The sequence below is a fragment of the Syngnathus acus genome, chromosome 3, assembly GCF_901709675.1.
Source record: "Syngnathus acus chromosome 3, fSynAcu1.2, whole genome shotgun sequence".
In the NCBI taxonomy this organism is placed as follows: Eukaryota; Metazoa; Chordata; class Actinopteri; order Syngnathiformes; family Syngnathidae; genus Syngnathus; species Syngnathus acus.
Genome location: NC_051089.1, coordinates 7,409,640 through 7,431,170, shown reverse-complemented (window position 1 = coordinate 7,431,170; position 21,531 = coordinate 7,409,640). Strand labels below are relative to the sequence as shown.

Sequence of the window (21,531 nt, the reverse complement as noted above, 5' to 3'; positions counted from 1 at the left end):
CAGACAAGCCCCAACTCAGCTGTGCATAGAATTTTTATTTCCATTGCTTGCATTTACTAACACACAAAACATTATATATTTTTTTCCATCTTTATTTAGTTTGTGTGAAAGATGTCCTGCACATGCGTGTGTGCAATAGGAAGTCCGATAGTGACACACTAAATCAGTGCATTGGAAAAAATTCCCAATAATTTCATATTAATGCAGGAAAATGTGAAAGACAATTGGGTTGAAGCTAGACTTGTTTGAGTTGGTGCGGCCAGATGAGGGTAAACAAACTCTCTACTTGCCATTTTCTGCACCCATAATTCAGTAATCTGATTACAGATGCACAATTATGTAATAAGCCTTGAACGTGATTGTGGCCATAATGTTTCTTTATGGCCACAAGCTTGTCACCCCACTTGGTCTCCCCCCTTTGGCAGGGCTCCATGACACGCTGCCTGGTGATTCCCAGAACCAAGCCTCATGTAGCACTGTGTGTGCCCAGCAGAACCCAATGCTGCTTTTAACAACTGACCTTTCAGTAGGAACAACACTAGTCAAAACATATCAGTCTTGATTCAAAGCAATGCACCATCATGCCAGGAAATCAATAATGATGATTATTTTTTAACTTCATGTTCTCTCCGTCAGCAATCCAATTAGTTAATCAATTGCACACAAATAGTTTCGGATCATTCTGGTTACCTTGCCAGTTAGCAAGTGAAGATAACCAAAAATAACCTGGTACATTTGTTGTTTTTCTTGTGCTGGTCACTTGTTGCTAGGTAGAGTTGCTAAGGTAACATTGTACATTTCAACATTACAAAAAAGCTGTACCCCAGCTATGTTCACAGCAATAAATGTGAAATAAAGAATTGTTCCAAGTGTTTTTCTGTGTTGCTAAGCAAAGCTATAAGGATTTTATTGTAATTGCCCAATTGGGCATAAACATTTGACTAAATACAGCCATGCCCACAAGTCTCTCTGAATGACACGCAGAAACTAGAGATTGGACACTACAAAAAAGTCACCAAAATTAAAGTGTCTCAATACTGCTCTGTATTGAGTATAAAACAGAAACGAAAGCAAAACAGCGCCATCTGTTGGGGCACCGCACTTTGCTTCTAATGTCGCGTCACCACTGCTATGCAACAGCGTGTTCAAATGCGCACAGTTGCAGAATATGACCCAGAGGACAGTTTTCTGTTATCAGTCCATAGTTTCTACTACGCAAACACGTGTCCATTGTGATTTACTCAGTCTCTCAGAAACACACACGAACATGTATACATACACGCACGCACGCACGCCCGCACACACAAAACTCAGCCGCAGAGAACAAGGAAACACGTGCAATCTTTTCCAAGAACTGAATGATTTACCAAGGAGCCGCCAGCAGAGAGAGTTCAGTGGGAGGAGACAGAAGGACAATTTAGAGCAAATTTGGAGGGAGAATTTCCTCAATGTGTTTGTGGGCTGCAGACAGTTGGTTGTGCCTCCTCTGTTTGCAGGAAAATACATCACATTTTCTGGATCCCTGCACACTTACTGCACACTTCATTTGATACACACAAATGAGGGCGAATGAAAGAGGTGTAGTAAAAATGTTCAATTCCAAAAATAATGACGCTCAGTACACACTGGAAGTTGGACATGTTTAGACACCTGAGAGGACGAGAGAGGTTTGCTAAGACAAGAGTAGCTTGGTGGTGAATTTCTTTCAAGGTCAAGAATGTGTTCATTTAATCATGGCCCAGACGGGTGTTGCTCAAGGAGACTGGGGGCATTGGTGGGTCTCAGCCTATCAGGAGGCAGACTGAGCCACACACCACCAAAAAAACCAAAACATTGGCCCTGCCCACATTGTGGTGTCCCACAAGTGGTGTCTTGTGATTAATTGTGCAAGTATGCAAAAGCTGTTTTACTGTATAGGCCCAGTCAGAGCCCAGACTGGACTCCGATTGAATATCTCAAGAGCACTGGGCCTCCCCACCAGCCTGATGCATCTTGAGAGAAATGGGCGAAGGTACGCAAAGACAGCTGAGCCAAGGTGCAGCCTATTCAAAAAGACATGAAGCTGTTATTGATGTCAAAGGTGATTCATAACACTTTTGAAAACTGGATTTAAAAAAAAAGAAGTCTTCACACCCCAAACCAAGGATGAACTTTTTGGCCATGAATCTTAAAGGTATGTTTGACATGCACACAATTTCAGCATAAGAGGACCATACTAACAATAAAAAAGTAAATAGTTGAACATTGGGCCCCCGTGTGGTTGGCTACAGTGTAAAGGGAAGAAGTGTTGGAGGAGTAGCCTGAGCCCCCAGAGGCTCAACATAGTGGTGCTGTTATGTAATGTCTTCTGTTCTCAAGTGTGGCCTGAAGTGTGACGAATGTTCCCCACGTGGTTGAGATAACAACGGTGCACATTATGATGTAATTTTATTTGTAGCAAATGCAGCGTGCCGGGTTTTAGACTAAATTTACCTCCAACGCAATCTAGTAACGGACTAGTCGAAGGTAACTTGAGAAAGCTGGAGGGAGGACCATATGTAGAATTGTTGACACCATCATGCCAGTTATACACATTACAACAACTGCTCACACGAACATAAAGTGCACCCACAAAGTATCAGACATCTATTATTAAAGTGTAAAACTTGACACATAGCTCAGTGAGGGATGAAGAAGTACAGATAAAAATAGCATGGAAGGCAAATAGTACCATTGAAGAAATTAAAAAACTTAAAAAATGAACATTAGGATTGAAAAAAAAAACACAACACAAGAGAAGTTACAAATATCTGTACATTTATACAAATGAATGCGTTCAAAGCTGTACATTGTGAAATGCAATTTACAGTATAAAAAAAATTAAATGGAAGCAATACAAAGTCTACATCCTGACAAAGAAACAACAGCCAGTCTTACACATGCAGTAAATAAGTACTCAAAATACTCTTAAAATAATTAACATGCAAATACATGTACATCTATTGGGAAAAAAAAACACTTGTTGCCAAAAATCGGCTACCCTCATACAATGAATGATTGTGTCGACCATTACAGGTCTGCAGAAAGTAAAGCTGCAGAATATTGCATCAAGACATTGCACACACTTGTACCTGCATCGTTTTCTCACACACATTTAGTAGGAAAGTGCACAAAAAGATGTGAAGCACTAAGTTATCATCATCATTACTTTCCAAAAACCTCCTTATTTTTTTCTCAGTGCCTCACTTTTGATACAAATCCCACGAATTTATTGCCAAAAAGCAGGCTCCCTGCTCGTACGCTGAGAAATCCCCAAGTGGTGAGTTTCTTCAAGGGATTGTAAATGGCAGTTTTCAGTTCAAAGCACATATCATGCATGTAAACAATACTTTTTGTCCAAGTCTTCATTCCACGTCATATGTGTTTTCCTGTCAGGAAAAAGAGGGGTCGGTCCTCCTTGGCGTTTGCTGTCTGGAATTCGTCGCTGAGCCGGAACCTCCACTCCTCTTCCAGCTCTAGCCGGCCGACCGTTTGCCTCAAGGAGCTACGATCTGCACCGATCACACAAAGAGTCGCGCCTGCGGGGAGGCACGGACGGACGAGCCATGACTCCCAAGAGGATTTCCTTTACTAGGTACTACATTTGATTGTCATCATGTTGGTGTACCTTTGAGAAAGGTGAACTTCTTGAGGAAGCTGGGGGTCACGAATGCGTCGGCGAAACAGAGGAGAAGGCCGCTGAACAGCAGGCCTGTGGTGCAGATGTTGACCGAGTGTGGTCTTGAACTTACGAAACACACCGTCACCTGTGGCAATGGATAGCAAAGTGAAACCCAGCGTGTACATTCCAACCAATTCCAACCTAAAAAGGGTCTTACCTCAGGGCCCAGGTTAATGTAATAGTCCACAGACAGGACCGGGTGTTCGTAGTTCTTGGTGCTGAGAGGAAAGAGCTTGTGGCTGGTGTGTTGGAGATATTTTTCCAGGAGAAGCTGAGCCGGGGTGGCCAGGAAAAGGTGCTTGCTGTCGGGGGCACAGACGTACTGAGAGGGCCCCACTGAAGTGGGAACGTCCATCATCTGGGCACATTTTCCCTCTCGTCAGTTACCCCAAAAAGATATTGAACGGTCGGACGGATGTTTGGATGTGCGCCCTTACCTTCGTCTTGATGATGAAGGTCCTGTAACCTCCGATGGCGATCTGCTTTTTCATAACGCTGAAGTTGTTAAAGCGGCAGACGAGCAGTCCGGCGCTGTGCAGTCGCAGGGTGAAGTCGACGTCGTGACAAGTGAAACGATTCTGGTCGTATTGGACGTTCTGACTCCGGTCCACGTTGAGAAGGAGGAAGTCATGGAGGTGACCTCTGGAGAAAGGCTCTCTCTGATTGGGGCCTAGATACAAGAGAACACACTCGCCTTTTAGTCCCGGGAGACTATTTTGGCATTTCCAAAGAATGAAAATAGGTTTTGAACCAACCGGCGAGTACACGACTGCTCCACTTTCTAATCCCGCACAGGCCGTAGTGTGCCAGGTCAGGACAGCCTTCCATGTGCTGCAACACTTGCTTCAGTGACGCGGAATGTTCCACTGGACTACTGGCGGCAGCAGCAGAGGGGGGAAAAAATTGTTAAGAATCATGGTAAGCCATCATGATGCATATCTGCAGAACCAATTTTGAATTCTGCAGATATTATATTGCCTGTGAAAGCTGGCAACTTTCAGCATTTAACAGCTTCTCCTTTAGAGAAGCCAAATATCATTATTAGTGTTGATAGAAAATAGTTCTTCAGAATGTTACTGGTGAACCTATCTGCAAATATTTGAGCACAACTCATGTTGTTAACTCTGTTCCTGTTTCCAAATGGTCGTTTGCTCCCTTAGCATTAGTGGAACGTGGGCTCCCTCTAGTGGTGTAAATACAATTTCCTCACTTTTCATGAACAGTGCATTTGTTTTACTATTCAAGCACTGCGTTATATGTACAGTTTAGTTGTATTTATATTTTCCAAGATGCACATTTAATCTTTGTTTAGAAAATAAGTATAATTAGTACTGAACTAAATTTAATTTAACATATTTTTATTTTGCTAGGTTTACAATGTTAAAACAGTGCATATTTTTATCATGGCGTAAAATATTACATAAATAATAATTTTAGGAGTAAATCCACTTTCTCACCTTTAATGAAAATGCAGAAAATGAAGAAACAAGAATGATCTAATCCTTTTTGCATTTTTTTTAGGTGGTACTTGGTAGAAAAAGTTTGAGAAACACCATTGTAGGTCAAGTATAAAGTGTGTGAGCATGTACTTGCGTGCGTCGAAGTCGACCACGTTCCACATTACGCACGAGTCGTCCGCCAGGATAATGAAGGGCCAGACGTCACTGATGGAGCCGCTGCCCTCCTGCCGACGACTGCGCTCCAGCTCCAGGTTGTGGTATGAAAGCTCTTTAATCAGGAAGTGAGCAGCTCCTGGAAGAAAATCCGGAGCACTTTTTAAAAAGATGCACTGTGAACAAATTTGCGGGTTGTGTGACGGTAACACGGGTACCTATCCCAGCGCCATTGAAGACAGGAGGCAGCACCAGCAGGATGTGGTTGGGCCAGTACTTTTTGTAGACGGCCATTTCGTATTCTTTGACCACCAGGATGTGGAGATGTGAGGCTCCGTCCATGGCATGGTAAAGGTTGAAGAGACCGTGTTCATGGCGCCCAGTGGTCGGAGTGAAGATTGGACTCTTGATGCAGTCCGGGCTCTGACAAAAGAGCACCATCATTGTATGAATGTTGAATCACAGCAGCACATTTTTCAAGGCCTGTTGCCACAGACTCACCCGGTCAGCGGCGAGAGGCAGCCGCATCCCCTCCAGTTGGCCTCCCGGTTGGTTGAAACTAAAGTAGTGCTCTTTGGACTTGGGGATGATGAAGTAGAGCTGGATTTCTTCTCCAAGCAGCAAATGGGTGAACGTGAAGGCATGCAGCGTAGACTCATACATCTAGATTCAAGAAAAAAAGTCTTGGAAACAAATATTTGATGATAGTTGTACGCTTGGGTGATGCTGACCTGGTATCTGGGGTTGAAGCCCAAGTAGAGGTGACACTGTTCACAATGGTGATAAGTGTTAAAGGCCGCATACTTGGACAGTTTGATCCTGGTTGTGCGCCTCCGGAGGCACACTTCCTCTTGGTGCGCTGGGTTGGCTTGCAAAGGCAACAAAAAAACACAATACTTTAGTGACAACATCATGAAATGAAGTTGTTGAATATAAATATGCTCCCTTGTGGACCATTTTCGATATTTGTCGGACCGTGCCTACCATCAGAGGCTGGTCTATATCCAGGGCAGTACACCAAGCTGATGTCGTCATATTTGGGGTCGTGGACTATGTAGTCAAAGGGTAAAGTCTTCATAACGTCTGGGTCCGGCCACAAGGCATTGGGCGGGCTGTATTGAACCCTGTCTAATTGGACATCTAAAATACACGCACAAACAACACTTGAACACAACTGTGTAAATGATTTCTTTCTTATCATCTGGGCATGTACTCACTTAAATTGATTTCCTCTTCATTGTAGATATCCACCTCCATCAGCCTGATCAGCATCCGAGACAGAATACCCAGGAAGTGCAGGTACGCGCCGGTCTTACCCACCTGTCCAATGACATTACGCCAAAAGAATGTCAATACAGAGCATGAATTTTGACATTGAGTAAGAAAAGGATCGGAAGTACCTGCGGGGGTCCGCTGAGAAGTAGCCTGCGAGGGTGAAAGTTGTCGCTGCGTCCTTCGGTGCGATTGCTGCTGTCCATGTGGTAAGGGCGGGGGACCGTCCACTGGCGGTAGTAAAGCGACTGTTCTGTGCACGTCATCATCTTACTCAGCAAAGGTCTGCACACAAAAGCATTTGTGAGCGTGGAAGAAAAGGAAGGTGTCGTTGTTGTTGGGAGTCTCACCTGAAGCTGCTGGCCCACGCTACCGACATATGCGGCAGGAAGGAGGTGCATCGCGGGAGGCCGCTGCCATCGTTGGCCGTGATGATGTCGTAAAGTGAGCGGGGGAGGAGCACGGAGGGCGGCCGACTTACTCCCCGTGCCCAGGAGCAGCTCAGATGAGGCGAAGAGGCTCGGGGCGACGAAGAGCTAGAAGAAGTGGATTTGGAAGGGTGACGACGAGGCCGGGCAGGGGCCAGCTGTTGGGGCGGTGCGTGGGGGATTTGGTGCTGCGGGAGCGTTTGGAAGTAAAGTTGGGGGTTCGCTGAAGCTAGTAACTGGCTCTGGCTCAGAATCTGCGGCTGGAAAATGGGTTGGGCCAGGGAATAAGTTTGGGCTATCAACTGACTTGGGTGAAGAATTGAAGGTTGATGGAATACAAATGGCTGAGAAGACGACTGGGGAGGAAGTTGAGTGTGAGCTGGAGAGGGAGACGGCGTGGTTTCCACTGTGCTCTTTGGAGCTTTTGGGGACGTTGATGTGCTGCTCTGGGTTGGAGACGGGTCTGCTGCTGCTGCTGCTGCTGCAACATCCGGGCTGGACTGGAGCGGCTGGTTGGAGGACACAGGAGAGCTTTCTAGAAGGAAAGCAAAGAGGAACACATGAATACAAATGAAGTCATTGAATAAATCATCACTAACTACCATTTTCCTGGCCCTCCTCTTCCTCATTGTCGGTGCTACTGAGTTTTTCCGCATCGCTCTCCAGCAGGTCACTTCCCGGCCCCGGGTTATGCGGGGATCGGGACTCCGCCTTCAGCAGGTATGCCGCGAGTCCCAACTCTTGCTCCAGTGTGGTACGTTGAAGATAGGAGCAGCTTATCACTCGAAGGTCACAGTACTTTAGTGACCTGAGGGACGAGGATGAAATCAATATTAAAATAGCTAAATGCTAAACTGCTTTGGTCTTAGCGTGCCAACCTGGGAAGTGATTCTCCTTGAGGTTCAGCTCCCGTCAGGATCAGAATGCAAGGAAGCGCTTCAAGCTCCAAGTAGGTACGAGGCACCCAATCAGCTTCTTGGATTTTTAGCCATAGCTACATAAGGCACAAAAGTCAAGTCATATTTCTTGACTTGAACTATTTACTCACTACTTTTGCATACCTTAATTTGATCAATAAAGCTGTGTCCAACATTCAGTGGCTGGCTTGGATTCCCTAGTATGATCTCAAATCTCTCTTCAAGACCCAGCTGTCTCCTCACCCGGGATAGCCGCCGATGCGCCCACGCCGCCAGAGCCAGCGAGGGGATGCGCAGAAGGATCATGTGACCGTGGTGGGCGGGGCATTGCTGGGCGGCACTGAGCAGCTCCTGCACGATGCCCAGGGTCTCCACAGACGTGTGCTTGTGGAGATTGTGTGTGCCGCCGATTCTTCCAGAAACGGCCATCAGTGCCGTGCAGTAGTGGTGGATCAGAACTGTCGTACGGATCACGGCGCTGTGCAGCTTTGGAAACCTAAAAGAAACGTTTTTTATATGTTAAGCAGTTTTACCTATAGCTTTTTTTTTGGCTGACAGCGTGTACCTTTCCTCCAGGGCAGATGCCATGCTCTCAAAAGAAGAATCGCATCGCATCAGTGGCAGGCTGCTTCCCGAGCGTGTCGACTCTAAAAGCTCTGACACACCAAAGTAGCGAGTTCTCTCGTGATACAAATCCACATCCTACATATGCACAACAAATGGTTACAATGTGCTTCTGTTGTACGGATGTTTTTATTAGCACATGTAGAATGAAACCTCACATTACTGAATGAAGGTGGCCAGTGGATCTCATTATAGGGGCTGATGCGTGTGAATTGTGTCTGCAGAGCAAACGGGAAGGAAGTAACGTGGAGAATCAGAATGTTTGGAGCATCTCTGACCCGTCTGGAATTCAGCAGTTGGTCCACCAGACCCAAACCCGAGTCCGCGCTACAGTAAGAAGCACTGCGAAACAATAGGTACAGGAAACAAATGTCAAAAAGTAAAAACTCTTGTTGAATTCAACTCTGCTTGTCTGCTTGTCTTTGACCTGCTGACGTCCCAGTGGGCGTGGTCATGGACCAGGATGTAAAGCGTGTAGGAGTTGCTGTGTGCTTCCTGTATCAGGCTGTCAACTCGCACTTGAGCGCTTTGATCCATTTTCACCACATAGCGCTCAGCCTCCCGCTGAGACACACAATCTTGCTCCAGACTTCCGAGTTCTTGGAGAACACCTGAAATCCGAGGTTCAAGTCAACGTGGACGGGGAAAGTAGTCAAAGAAATGGAAATGTGTGGAGACATGTGACTCACCAGAGCCCCACAGGTGGAGCACAGTCTGTTGAAAGGTGACCTCGGAGGGCGGGACCAGGATGAGGAAGTTGACTCTGTCGAAGGACACGAGGTCCAAGTTCTGTGTGCTGGAGTCTGCTATGGCGCAAACGTGAGACAGCAGCTTTCTGGCTACTGCCAACTGGATGGGTCGGATGTCCCGCCACTCCACTGAGAACTCTACATGCGTGCACACACAGGTTCATGGAATAAAAAAATTGCCCAAAAAAAAAAAAAAATACTAGTATTTGTGTCATCTGTCTTACCTGAACAAGTTTCCTTAGAAGGCAGAATTTTATCTTTAGGGCTGTTTGAGTCTTTTGGACTGTGTGTGTTTTTCATGCTTTTTTCCTCCGATGATTCCTGACCGCTGGATAAGGGAGAAGGCTCGTTGCTGTCCAAGGTTGCGCTGTCCAGGAGGAAATCCATATCACCGTCTGCACCGAAACAGGAAGTTAGATACTGGGTATGCCTCATCTAATCACCTCAACGTGCCCTTAGACAAGACGTCATATCATCATACAAATTGTAACAGGACAGAACATGCACAAAGTAAACACAACAGAGACTCGTGCGTTCCAAGGGCGATAATCAAGCACACCTTGTCCGAGGGAACTGCAGAACTGGATTAGCTCCTGGGCTTCACCAGAGGAAAGCTGCTGGTTGATTTCTCTTAAACCCTCATTGGGAGAAAACATATTTTCGGCCAAAGCCCGACACTGGTGTTTACCTAATACCGAAAGCACACAAATGCATAATGCCTTTTTAAATTAAAAAAAGCATTTATTTTTATTTTCAAAGATTCAAATTCCCACCTGTGACAACCACACAGGACTGCGTTTCATGTCCAGAAGCGGTCACAATGACGACGATGTAATTTGTGTTTTCAAAGCGTCCCTCCATTAACTTGCTAAACATCTGCTGAAGGCCCTGAGCCAAAGATCCAACTTGTTCCCCCAACACCACCACCCCTTCTCCGCAGGACGACGCGGCCAGCTGAGCGAGCCAAGGAAGCTGGCTGGGCGTCAGAGGCTGCTGTGGTGCTATGCCAAGATGCTGAGGGAGCCCTGGAAGGGCAGGAGGGGCCTGAAGAGCCAAGGAAAGAAAATTAATGTTACTGCCACGCACCTTATATCGTACAAATGTATTTTTATAACATCATTGACTGTGAACAACAGAAACAGTAATAGCATCTTGGATGGCACAGGTTATAATAGATACATCACTGTTCCTACTAAATATATACGGAACCTCAATTCCATAGTGCCGCCCTTGGGTGGCTGCTGTCTGAGGTTGTTGATTATGTCTGATTTCACTGAGGTGGGATTCCCTCCATGATCTCATGAATATCTGCTCCAAGTCCTCAATCAGGGGCACTTGCTCGGGGCCTTGCAAATGTTGGGGGTAGAAGACAGAAATCATAAGCATGGTGGAAACAAGTAAAATCAAACAATTAAAAGAATTCTCTGGAAAACTGTGTTTTAAAAACACAACAAGCTTGCAGGATGAAAAATATTGAAGAAGTTTCTAAATTTGTAGTTTTAGAGTCATATAAATGCTGCTGTGCTTTCAGGTGTTAACAGCGTGTGACACTGACCGAGCTGAACAAGGTAGTAGACAGTGAGGAGGATCTGCATCTCAGTAGACAGTGGCTGAATGGGCGAGGGTCCGTAGTGCTGATAGACTCTAGGGAGGGTCTGAGAGCTCAAGTAGCAACTCTGCAGAAGAGAGCTGACGAGTACTTCACTAAAATTGCCAGTCAGCTGTGGAAGAGGGCCATGACCTGTATCCAGGAGAGGTATGCAGATAAAACATTTTACAAAATTAATTGAAGTATCATTGCACTAATGATGAAAATCTAAACTGACAACTCTCTGGGGTTGATGCCTGCAAAGAGCCAAAATGTTCTGCTTTGAATCCAGCTGGCAGTGAATTAGGTCATATGAATGTGTCTGACCTTTAAAGATGACAGGTTGTAATCCGCAAGTGTGCAACAGCTGATCAGGCACAGCTACAGACAGCCCAGAGGGAGAAAGCGTGCTTAAGGACCTCTGTGAGGAGCTCAGCGTGGCAGAGGCATCTAAATGTGTAAGAAAACACAACTAAAGAAATTAGACCTCATATGAAATTAAATGAGCATTTCTTTTCTTTATGATTGTTTTTTTTTTACCCAATCTGGCTCCATTTGCAGTTACTGTTGATGATGTCAAAAGTGAAGATGTTGGCGTCTTCCCTGCGTTTTCTAGCAAAGCACTTGACGTTTCAGGAGACCAACCCTTATGCCTCTTTTTGGGGGGTCCGGCATTTGTCTGCAACCCTGGAGCAAGAAACAATGGATAATGGTTTATTTAACAGAAAAGTTACTGAGCATCTTTCTGACTGCTCTCAAATGTTTCAGTTTTCTCCAATACAATTTATATTGTTTTTCAATGAGCCTATTTGGATGCAGTTGAATTTTATGTTTGTACTAAACCCCCTGTTGAAATGCAGCGATGGAGACTGGAGTCGCACTTGTGAGAGAAGTCATGAAAAAAACACAACACTGACAGGAAGGAAGCTTTTTTTATTCAGCGAGAAAATAGCAAGGAAAAGAAGAGAGTATTTTACAACCCCGGTTTATAGAGGCCACCGAGCGAGGGAGAGAGAAGAAAGTGAGGGGGGAAATTTTAGTGCCTCAAGTGTTGGCAAATGAAATCAGGCAGACAAAAGACAATCCTCAAAACAATGCAGCTGACAGCCTCCCTACAGCGCTGGCGTTATAATACAGGGGGCTGCGCTCCTTTTCAGAGGTGTGAACAAACCCAGGGGGTTAATGATAGCAGACACAATGGCTGCCCTAACATGAATTTAATATAATTAGTTTGACCACAAATATGGATTGAGGCATGGGACAAAAAGCCAACGTTACGTAAACATCTTAAATTGTAATTTTTGACATTTCTTACTGTGCATTTACGTTACCTGTAGTTGATGGTCTCCCTGGTCCCGAATGAATTATCACCGGCTGAGTGCTTGAAGAAGCGGCGTGGGTGCCATTTGTCAGCGGCTGCGGGGTATCGGAAGTTTGAGCGACGCCGTTTGCGTGAGATGCAGCTGCATATGGACAGGAAGATGACTGAGTAACTTCTTATTGTCACGTCATCTGGAAGTGCAAGTGCCCATTTTGTTGTTATACCTGCATAGCTGCCAGGTGCGTGTGAGGAATGCAACAACGCCGCACTCGATGACTGCTCATCTGACGCCGCATGAGTCTCAGAGAGACTCGAGCTCATCTGTCTTATCCGCCCACCTGAAACGCAGCAGAGAATATTTACTGACATCACATTCGTTTTAGTAGGGGGACTCACTTCATTGTGGTGCCTGACAATATTCAATAATTAAGTATCTTCTTCATCTTCAAAAGGGATTTTACAGTTGCTGGAGGTGCGGACTGCTGATTTGGGTAGTGTCCTTTTCACGAGTGTGATGTCATTACCTTCAGGCTATAATTTCCGTCTGACCTGTTCTTACCCTTTTACTGCTAGTCCACCTGGACCAGCGTAAATGTTATTGCAGTGTGTGCACGAATTGGTAAAATTAACCTTTGGAGAAAACGACCACCAGGCAGTCTAAGACTTTGGTCACAATTGCTCTGCTTTTAAAAAAGAATCTGAGGAGCCACTACTCTTGAAAAAAAAAATAATGAATACTCGATTAAAAAAAATATAACAAATAAAACAATTAAAAAACAAACAATAAAATAAAAAATAAATGAATAAATACAACTAATGCAAAATCTACTACAAACTAGTAAAATAAATCCAAATTAAAACCAACAAACATGCTATAGAAAAACACTAACACCAACTGAATAGAAAAAAAAAAGTAAAATACAAATTCTAATGAAACCCCCCCCAAAGTATTATAAAGTTGATACGAACCAATCTTACCGTGTCCCTTCCAGCAGATGGGGGCTCCTTTAACCAGCACACCTTGGTTGTCACGGTACAGATGGAACTTTAAGTGCTTCTGTTTCTTAGGCTGGGTGCTGAGTTTCAGGTTGATGTGGTTGGCAAAGTCTGTGAAATAGCGAAAGCCCTTTTCTCCACAGCCCATGCAATACCCCGAAAAGCCTGCGAGCAAATACGTGGGCGTGATGAGAATCGATAGCTTCCCAGCTGCATTTAATGGAGGGCGCTCAAGATTTTCCTTCTGTCTTACCCAGCAGAGCGTTGTGACCCCGTTCATCTGGCAGGAAACGATGGTCCACGGCGCCCACCAGCAGGTTCTCGGGAAGGGAGGGGGACTTCAGCCCGATCAGCATGAATCCCGGCAACAAATCCAAGGAGTCTGATGCCAGTGATGAAAGACGCAGATCCCTGCCTGCCTGACAGAAGCCTACAGGGAGGGAGACTTGCTATTTCTTACCAAGAACTGGCTCGTAAAGAGTAAACTTGTCTTGCACAAACCATCTGTGGTGCAGCATCCATCAGGAGGGGGCTTCATCTGATAGGGTATTGGAGGACTGTTGGATTCAGAGCCGTCTTCTTCGTCCTCCTCGTCGTTCTCCGTGCGACCTGCGGATAGACATGGAAGACAGCTACTGTCAAAGCGGCACCTCTGAGGTCACGCTCTTGCTCTCACATGTGCGAGCACACACATACACACAATTCGGGTCATTTGCAAGTACTAAGCTTTGATACAAAAAAAGGCTTATGGCCCTCATGCTATTTCCTTTTTTCAGCCTTTTGGCATTTTTCGGGGCAGCATTCACACAATTTATGGGAGATTGTGAAAGTGGCACGTGGGTGTCACCATTGTGTGTCGACGGCTGCTCCGCCTCCAGGTAGAGTTGGGAGAAAACTGGCCGCGGCACGACGATGTTGGACCTGAGTGATGCTTCGATGGAGTTGTGAAGGACCTCCTCAAAGCGCGTGGTCCGCAGCTGGCCCGCATAGGAGTTCCCCATTGGTGATCTGAGAAAACAGGTTAGAATCCCTCTAATTTGATTCATTGCTTTACTTCCATCTGAAGGGAAGGTCAATGATCAACCAGTACAGGCCTTAAGCACACTTTCCCAAACGTTATTAGTCGAGAAAACGGCTGGGTTGCGGCAAGAAGAGCACACGAGTGAGTCATTCGCGTTAAAGTCTATAATTTTAGGTATAATAATTCATTTGTGGGATGAAAGTATACAAAGACTTCTGAACATCATTATTTAAATGGATTCTAAATTGTATTCGTCAATAAAGCTTGCAACCACAATGACATCTTAACACTTGGTATGCAGTTGAGTTTGGCCACTGGATGTGGAAATAATACAAAACAGTCAATAGAACCAACAAATATAATCATAACAAATATCGATCAAAATAACTTTTGCCAAGAAATACATGTGGTCCCCCTGCATGACAAAACATTCAAACAGACTAAGGAGCAGAAATAAAAAATAACTGCAGCAATTATTTTATCACAGAATTAAGTGTTGCAGCAAGATCACCCCCCCTCATAATTAATGTAATTTAATCTGAACAATAATGGAGAAGATAATCTTTAAAAAAAATCAAATAAAGTCAGAGTTGCAAAGGCAAAGAACAGGCGGAAACTTCCAGAGCCACATCACCGCATACACATTAACAGCACTTACTGATGGAGGCATGTGTCCAGACGGCATGCCATAAAATCAGCTGCACTGACAGAGTAAGGACACCCTGACCTAGACGCTACTCCCTTTTTGTTTTTCTCCGCTCTCTCTCTCTCTCTCTCTCTTTCCCCGCAGCTCTCTCTGGTTCACCGCAGCCTCAATGAAGAAAACACTCAGTCAAAATGTGATCTGTTTAACTGACACTTCAACTCAACAACATGTAGACTGTAAATAACTGAATTGATTTCAATGTCATGGTTTAATACTTTAGTCTTACACACTAAATTCCAACAACAGAAATTGTTGCTTTGTTTCCCCTCCCGTACTCATTGTGCAACTCTGTTATAATGTGGCAGGTCAACAGATCTATTGGTAACCAAAGTGGGTCAACCTGGAGGCAATTAACACGGGCGGATGCTAATGCCAACCTAATCCCCCTTCTGGTCATATGTTGGCAGCCCCCATTTCACATACGAAGCCAAGCGAGCACAACCACGCACGCGTGCGTACATGTGCACGAACACACTAACAAAGACAAACATGACTATCTGACCTAAGCAACCTGTAGGTCAGCTACAAAAATAAACAAAGCACATATGGGCTTTTTGTGACGTAGCGCTTACAAGATGGATGGCAGGACCGCAGCTTTCCAAAAAAGCTTGATGATTCTGAGAATCTTTTCAGCTGAAGCTATTTAAGATGGAAAGAACAAAACTTAGTAACAAGACAAACAGTCCGTCTCCACAGTGACGAACATTTCTGCGTTGTTTCACAGCAGGAACAAAACATTCACTCAGTGAACACACTATCAGGAACAACGGCAACATCTAATCAGATCCAAGCGCCCTACAAAACGTCTCCATTAGGGACCATCGTGTCGCAGATGAACATTCCACATCTGTCACAAAAGTGTAAAGAAGTCTGGCAATTACGTTGAGTTTGATAATATGACAGCATGTCGGGTGTCATCATTGGTAGATTCTATCAATGTATATAATTCCAATTGCGGTAAAAGTTAACTGGATGTGGTTCATAGTTTGCTGTACAAACGAATGTAAAAATTCTGGCCTTAGCATTTATTTGGGGGATATACACATTTCGACAACAACCTTCTGCTTCCACACTTTCATGATGTAAAGAAACAATGCGAACCGCCATTGCCTCGCACTGCTTTGTAGAGAGACGAGGGAAGGAAGGCCGGTCATAACATGGAAGGAGAGGAAGCAGAGGAAGTAATCACACCTTCTGGCAAACAGTAGACTGACGTTTACAACCACGGGGAGACACAGGATGAAAGCAGGGAAGCGTCCTCCCGACCAAAAACCGGGACCAACAGTCAATCAACATAACAATCCAAATGACAAAGTGTCACTTTGCATTAGTACCCCACTAAAATATTAGAGGAAAGCATTTAAATATCACAGGGTGTCCAGAAAGTTGCTTTTTAAAAATGTAGAAAGGGTTAGCCTATTAGCATAATGGACTGAGTCATTTTTGAACGGTTTTGGAAAACAAGGAAGCAGAAATTCAACAAACAAGAAGAGTCCAGTTGCATGGATTCATCAATGTCCCGAATGATTGATGATTTATATAGATTTTTTTTTTTTTTAGCATATTTGTATTTTTTTTAGCATATTTGTATTTTTTATTATTTAAACTGAATTCAAAATGACCACAGTGATTATGCTATTAAGCGAATATGTCAATCTGATTTGTTCCATCTGCTCAGTGGTTAGGAACGCTTTTAATCAGGTTGCCTTTTTGTGGATTGCTGATTTCCGCAACTTTTCACTTATATATCCCTTCACCAAAACAAGTAAAATGTCTATCAAAGGTTTGTGCTAAAAAAAGGCATATACTAGTTGTAGTTAAATCTTTCACATAACCTTTGTTGATCTTTCCTCTTTGCATCCCCCCTCCTTCCCGTCTCCCTGACGTGGAAGTGGGAGATCCTTTCATCCCTAAATCCCCTCCCGCCCCCCGCCTCCCTATCTCTTCTTCTCTTTCTGTCTCTCTTTCACCCTGGGGAGAGAGACACTATTGTAGTGTTTTATGACCCCTTGGTCCCTGCCTTCCCATCACCACACTCAGGCACCCAAATACAAAACCTGTAGTTAGGACCCCCTTTAAACTCGGGAGCCCCCTTTCTTTCAGGATGTCACTGACACGGGCTGCTTAGCATTTCAACACTTGGTAGCTCTTTTTTAAAGTAACAATTTACCGGCATTCATTCCTCAATCAATATTGACACCATGCACGGTACACAACTGACACACACAAATATTCCAATCAACATATCCGAATGTTTATAGAGGGAACTTTAGAGAAAATAAAAGCTTCACTGAGGTCTCATCACCACTGAGGTCAGTGGAGATAACAATGTTTAGGCAAGACTTTGATGCAACGCACGCACACACAGACGCTCTCTCGAAGGTTCGAGCTCGGTGGACACAAAGGGCTTGTCTTGGATAGAGGTGAAAGGTCAACACAGGAGAGGTCAGATAAGAACCCCAGGCTCTTTTACTATTAGCCCGGGCTGCATACCAGCCACACACACACACACACCATCCCTGCTATTCTTTCCCTCTTTTCAGTCTGACAAGCTGGATTGCAGCGTCCATCCTCCACCCCTTGGAGAGCAGATCATGTTACACACACAAATCCAGAGACACACACACACACACACACACACACACACACGCACACACATACACTGTTGTGTATGCATTAAAAACACTGTGTGTGTGTGTGTGTGTGTGTGTGCGTGTGCGTGTGTGTGGCTTTGTGTGCGAGTGCGTGCGCTACAGTATGTACAGAGGGTGTCATCTGGTGAGTGTTGCAAGAAGAGCGGCAGGCACTTTGCACTCCGATCCACAGCCCAAACACATGCAAAGCGATGTCACAAATTGCCCCAACAATATATGCCTGGTGCTGACCTATGACCCCGACGAAATGCTCTCATTCACAGTTTGCTCAACCGACGTAGGATCGATGGCAGAGGACGGCCAACCGCCTCACTGACGGGTCAACACCCCTCCACCAAACACATACACAGCAGGGCGCATAATTATACATCCACGCGTAAACGCATTATGACATCATCAGTAATGAGATGAATTGATGCTATTGAACAATGCACAGCAAAATTGGCACTTGCTTCTTCCTCCTTGCAAATAACTTCTTAAATGTTTGACCTGCAATTTCATTCGTCACACTTTAAACTGCACGTCTGTGTCGCGCTATTGTGATAAAATCGAGTCAGTCAATTAATCGATGGATTCATTGATATTTTTCAGCACAGAACAGGAGACCTCTAATTTTGACGTACAGACATATTTTCACAAACTGGCATAGAAATACTGTAAAGATAGTTCTAAGATAGAAATCATAACCAGGCTCAAGAAAATTCAGCATTCCTTAGTTTTATGCTTTGTATTTCACTCGTGCTTTTTTGTATTTGAGGATAGACTTGTGGCAATGCTGCCTATTTCATTTTTGGTAAAAACTCTGGTTGGTGCCTATTGTGCTATGATAAAGTTCTCGCAGTTGTTGTCTGAGCGGTATTGGCGACACAAATGGAGCTTCACATCATGCCATCCTTCCTCATCACCAGTCCATTGGTTTAAAAGCGACGATCGGAATAGCTGGCGAGCAAGGCTAAATGCTATGCTCATCCACAGCCATCTTAATTTTACACTCTCAGGCGAACATGCTTTCTTGGTTAGAGACGGCAATGGCGGGGCAAGTCAGATGTTATTTGTAAATTGACCGACTGAAAGACGAGATGCCCAAATCGCGTCTTTGGTCGACTTCAAACTCGGAATATTAATTTGGATCTGGAAAGTTGACTCGATTGAACGCCTACAACAAACTAGCTTTTTTTAAATCCCGGATTGGGATTGGGTATTGGGGCACTGGCCAGGAATCACACCCATGCAATCAGCATGGAATTCAATTCAACAATCATGTACCACAACGCTATTACATTTGGGAATACGTTCCATGTATATTTTGCTATAGTGTCTTACCAAAAGTACTAGAGTGACTCCAACTGGCGGAGACAAATTTCTTGCATTTTTTCACATATTTGGCCATTAAAAATGATTCTGACTGTGGTCGGCCTGCAGCCTTTGCTATCATACTGCACACGTCCTTGAGATGATTATTCTTTGCTTTCTTCCTGCAGTAACTCTCAGCGAGCGTGTGTTGTCTAGCGTCAAGACAATCTGGATTTTGAGCATGCACGACACGAAGTACCTTCTCTGTCATCATGACTCACAACAAGCACTGTTTATTTACGAGTCAACACATGAATTGAAAAACACTTCAAAATGCTGTACGTGCGTGTACGTGCCTGCGCTCGTGCGTCGTTTTGAAGTGTTTTTCAAACAAAACCCTGCTGGTTTCATAGCTAGCACAAACACAACACGTTCATTAAACAATAAATGCTTGTTGGAGGATTATATGCACATGCTACAACACAAGTGGGCAAATGTTTGACATTATGAAACACTTTGTTTTTTGAAAAGAAACTGACAGATGGGTCTGACAACTTGAAGAGGAGGTTTAAAAAATAGAAGGCTAAATGTACAACACAACAAAATATTTATTGGACAATAATATGTATATATATTTTTTAATTACATCATGACCTTAACCCTCTTTTTTATTTGTTTCTTTGGTACACTTGTCAGTGTGACCTATTAGATGTTTAATGATAAAAAAGGACAAATAATTGCAAATAATTAAATAATTTTAAAAAAGCCTTTGCATTTGACAAGGCTGACTCCCTTTTAGTCCTTTGTGTCACTGCAGGGTTAACTAGAAGGGATTACAAAATAACGCAATTTAATGTAATAATAATAATAATAATAAAAAGTTGGCTTAAGAGAAGAGGCCATCATACTCCTCCAGTCCATTAAGAAAAACCTCTACCGACCCCCCCCCCCCTCTAGAAAAGAAAATAAATAAATCAAAACTTTGCTATGGGTCAATTTGACCCACAGAATAACCCCTTATTGTTAACCAATTAAAAACATTTCGGTAAAAAAGCTAAAATAATTCAACAAATGTGGATTATTAAAATACTCTTCATAAAAAAGATGTGGAAAAATTCGATTAAAAAAAGTTAAATTCCATATAATTGAGCAGCCTGTCCAATGGGACGTGCGTTGCCCAGGCCAGCGCTACACTGATGTTATAAGAATATCTTTCCAAATGATTTGTGCTCCAATAATTAAAACTAATTTCAACGAACAGACAATCATTGGTTGTGGGATGCATTCTCTGAGTTGGCATCACATCAAATACAATTTCAAAAAAGTTATTAGAACGTGTTGATTTTGCAAAAAAGAACAAACCTATATGCGTATGTATAAAGACTTGCCAAAACAATTATTCCATGTGACCGTATAACGTGTATACACACAAAATCACTATTATATGCGATATTATTGTTAAAGTTGAAATGTAATGCTCTTAAAGAAATACAAATTATTGATAGTTTTCTGCATGAGCATCATCCTCCGCTGAGTGAAGAAGTTGGCAAAATGTATGCTATGTGAACCACACCCGCAAATGGCAATTAAAAAAATACTCACCTATCCTAACAGGCGGGACAAAAGTCGTAGTAATTCGTGCGTAAAGGTCGATAAATTCACCCAGCTGTCTCCATCTGACCGGCTCGAGACAAACTGAGGGTCGTGCATGTCATCACTTTTGGTTTGATCCCTGGTCGAAGACAGGACCTCCCCCTCGTTTGCCGGCCATATTGGTACGGTCCAACAACACCCGACATGTCAAATGGCATCATTCTTCTTCTTGGTCTTCTCTGTTAAAGAAATAATTGAATAAAAATTGCTCTGATTAATATTCTTCTTACAGGATGGTTGATTCAGAAATAGTCTGACTGTGAAAAAATATTAAGTCGTCTCCATAAGATTGTTCAAGGCAAAATGTTCACACTGACTTAAATTATGTTTCAATTTCTGAAATGTACATGCACTCAAACATTTACATTCAATTTAATTTATAAAATGATCATATCCCAAACACCAGGTTTCCAATTGCTCGTTGAAAACTTTACCCAATTCCAAATTTATGGCTTTATCTTGCCCTCTACTGGACAAATTGGAGAGTGCATTTTAATTTCCTCGGGGCAGAGAAGTACGTGCATCCACGTTAGTATTGTACGTGCAGTTGCAACAAAATGTAATGTAAGCCCTCTGTGAACCGACTGGATTTGTGCATAAAAATTTCCCAATATGTAATCTATGATTTGAAGTCTCGACAATAGATAAACAGTCTGCTTAAACTTATACTGCTTAAAGTTAAACCACAATAAAAATGTATATATGTTTTACCGGACATACCATGTAAACCATTTACAGTACAGGGTGGGAAAGAATGTAAATGTCAGAGCTAATGATTTCTTCAAGCGTTAATTTGAGCCAACCCAGTTTCCAATAAGTGTGACAACTTCGGAGGTATATTCTCAAATAGATCTTGTTTCCCTCATCCATCAGAAATGCTTCATCTATCTGCAGTTATTATGATTTCACTCAGTCATGCATATATAGTAATGAGAAATTTCCACAAAGGGAGCATTTATTTCTACAAAGGCCCCCCCCTCCCAGTTAGCGTTTACA

At 43.6% G+C, this 21,531-nt stretch overlaps 1 protein-coding gene across 3 annotated transcripts; it reads right to left on the bottom strand.

Annotated features, from left to right (window-relative positions):
• Positions 1-2,612: 2,612 nt before the first annotated feature.
• On the bottom strand, positions 2,613-20,689 carry greb1 (growth regulating estrogen receptor binding 1). 3 transcript variants are annotated; one of them, XM_037247483.1, is made up of 34 exons: positions 20,485-20,689; positions 14,056-14,216; positions 13,710-13,817; positions 13,462-13,638; positions 13,191-13,373; positions 12,437-12,550; positions 12,223-12,354; positions 11,432-11,578; positions 11,219-11,341; positions 10,859-11,044; positions 10,513-10,649; positions 10,077-10,347; positions 9,863-9,991; positions 9,528-9,698; positions 9,244-9,441; positions 8,982-9,165; positions 8,713-8,896; positions 8,496-8,632; positions 8,075-8,426; positions 7,892-8,007; positions 7,616-7,821; positions 6,936-7,548; positions 6,714-6,870; positions 6,531-6,633; positions 6,298-6,453; positions 6,045-6,181; positions 5,815-5,976; positions 5,532-5,736; positions 5,290-5,452; positions 4,456-4,574; positions 4,138-4,370; positions 3,858-4,058; positions 3,647-3,785; positions 2,613-3,557 (listed from the first exon to the last, which is right to left on the bottom strand). In XM_037247483.1, exons 2-34 carry the CDS (start codon positions 14,207-14,209, stop codon positions 3,394-3,396), a joined length of 5,961 nt encoding a protein of 1,986 aa, XP_037103378.1. In that variant the 5' UTR covers positions 14,210-14,216; positions 20,485-20,689; the 3' UTR covers positions 2,613-3,393. The 3 variants fall into 3 exon arrangements, with proteins under 3 accessions (XP_037103378.1, XP_037103377.1, XP_037103379.1); XM_037247482.1 differs by having other exon boundaries at positions 13,182-13,373; positions 20,485-20,688; XM_037247484.1 differs by lacking the exons at positions 13,710-13,817; positions 14,056-14,216; positions 20,485-20,689 and having other exon boundaries at positions 13,182-13,373; positions 13,462-13,653.
• Between the last annotated feature and the right edge of the window lie 842 nt (positions 20,690-21,531).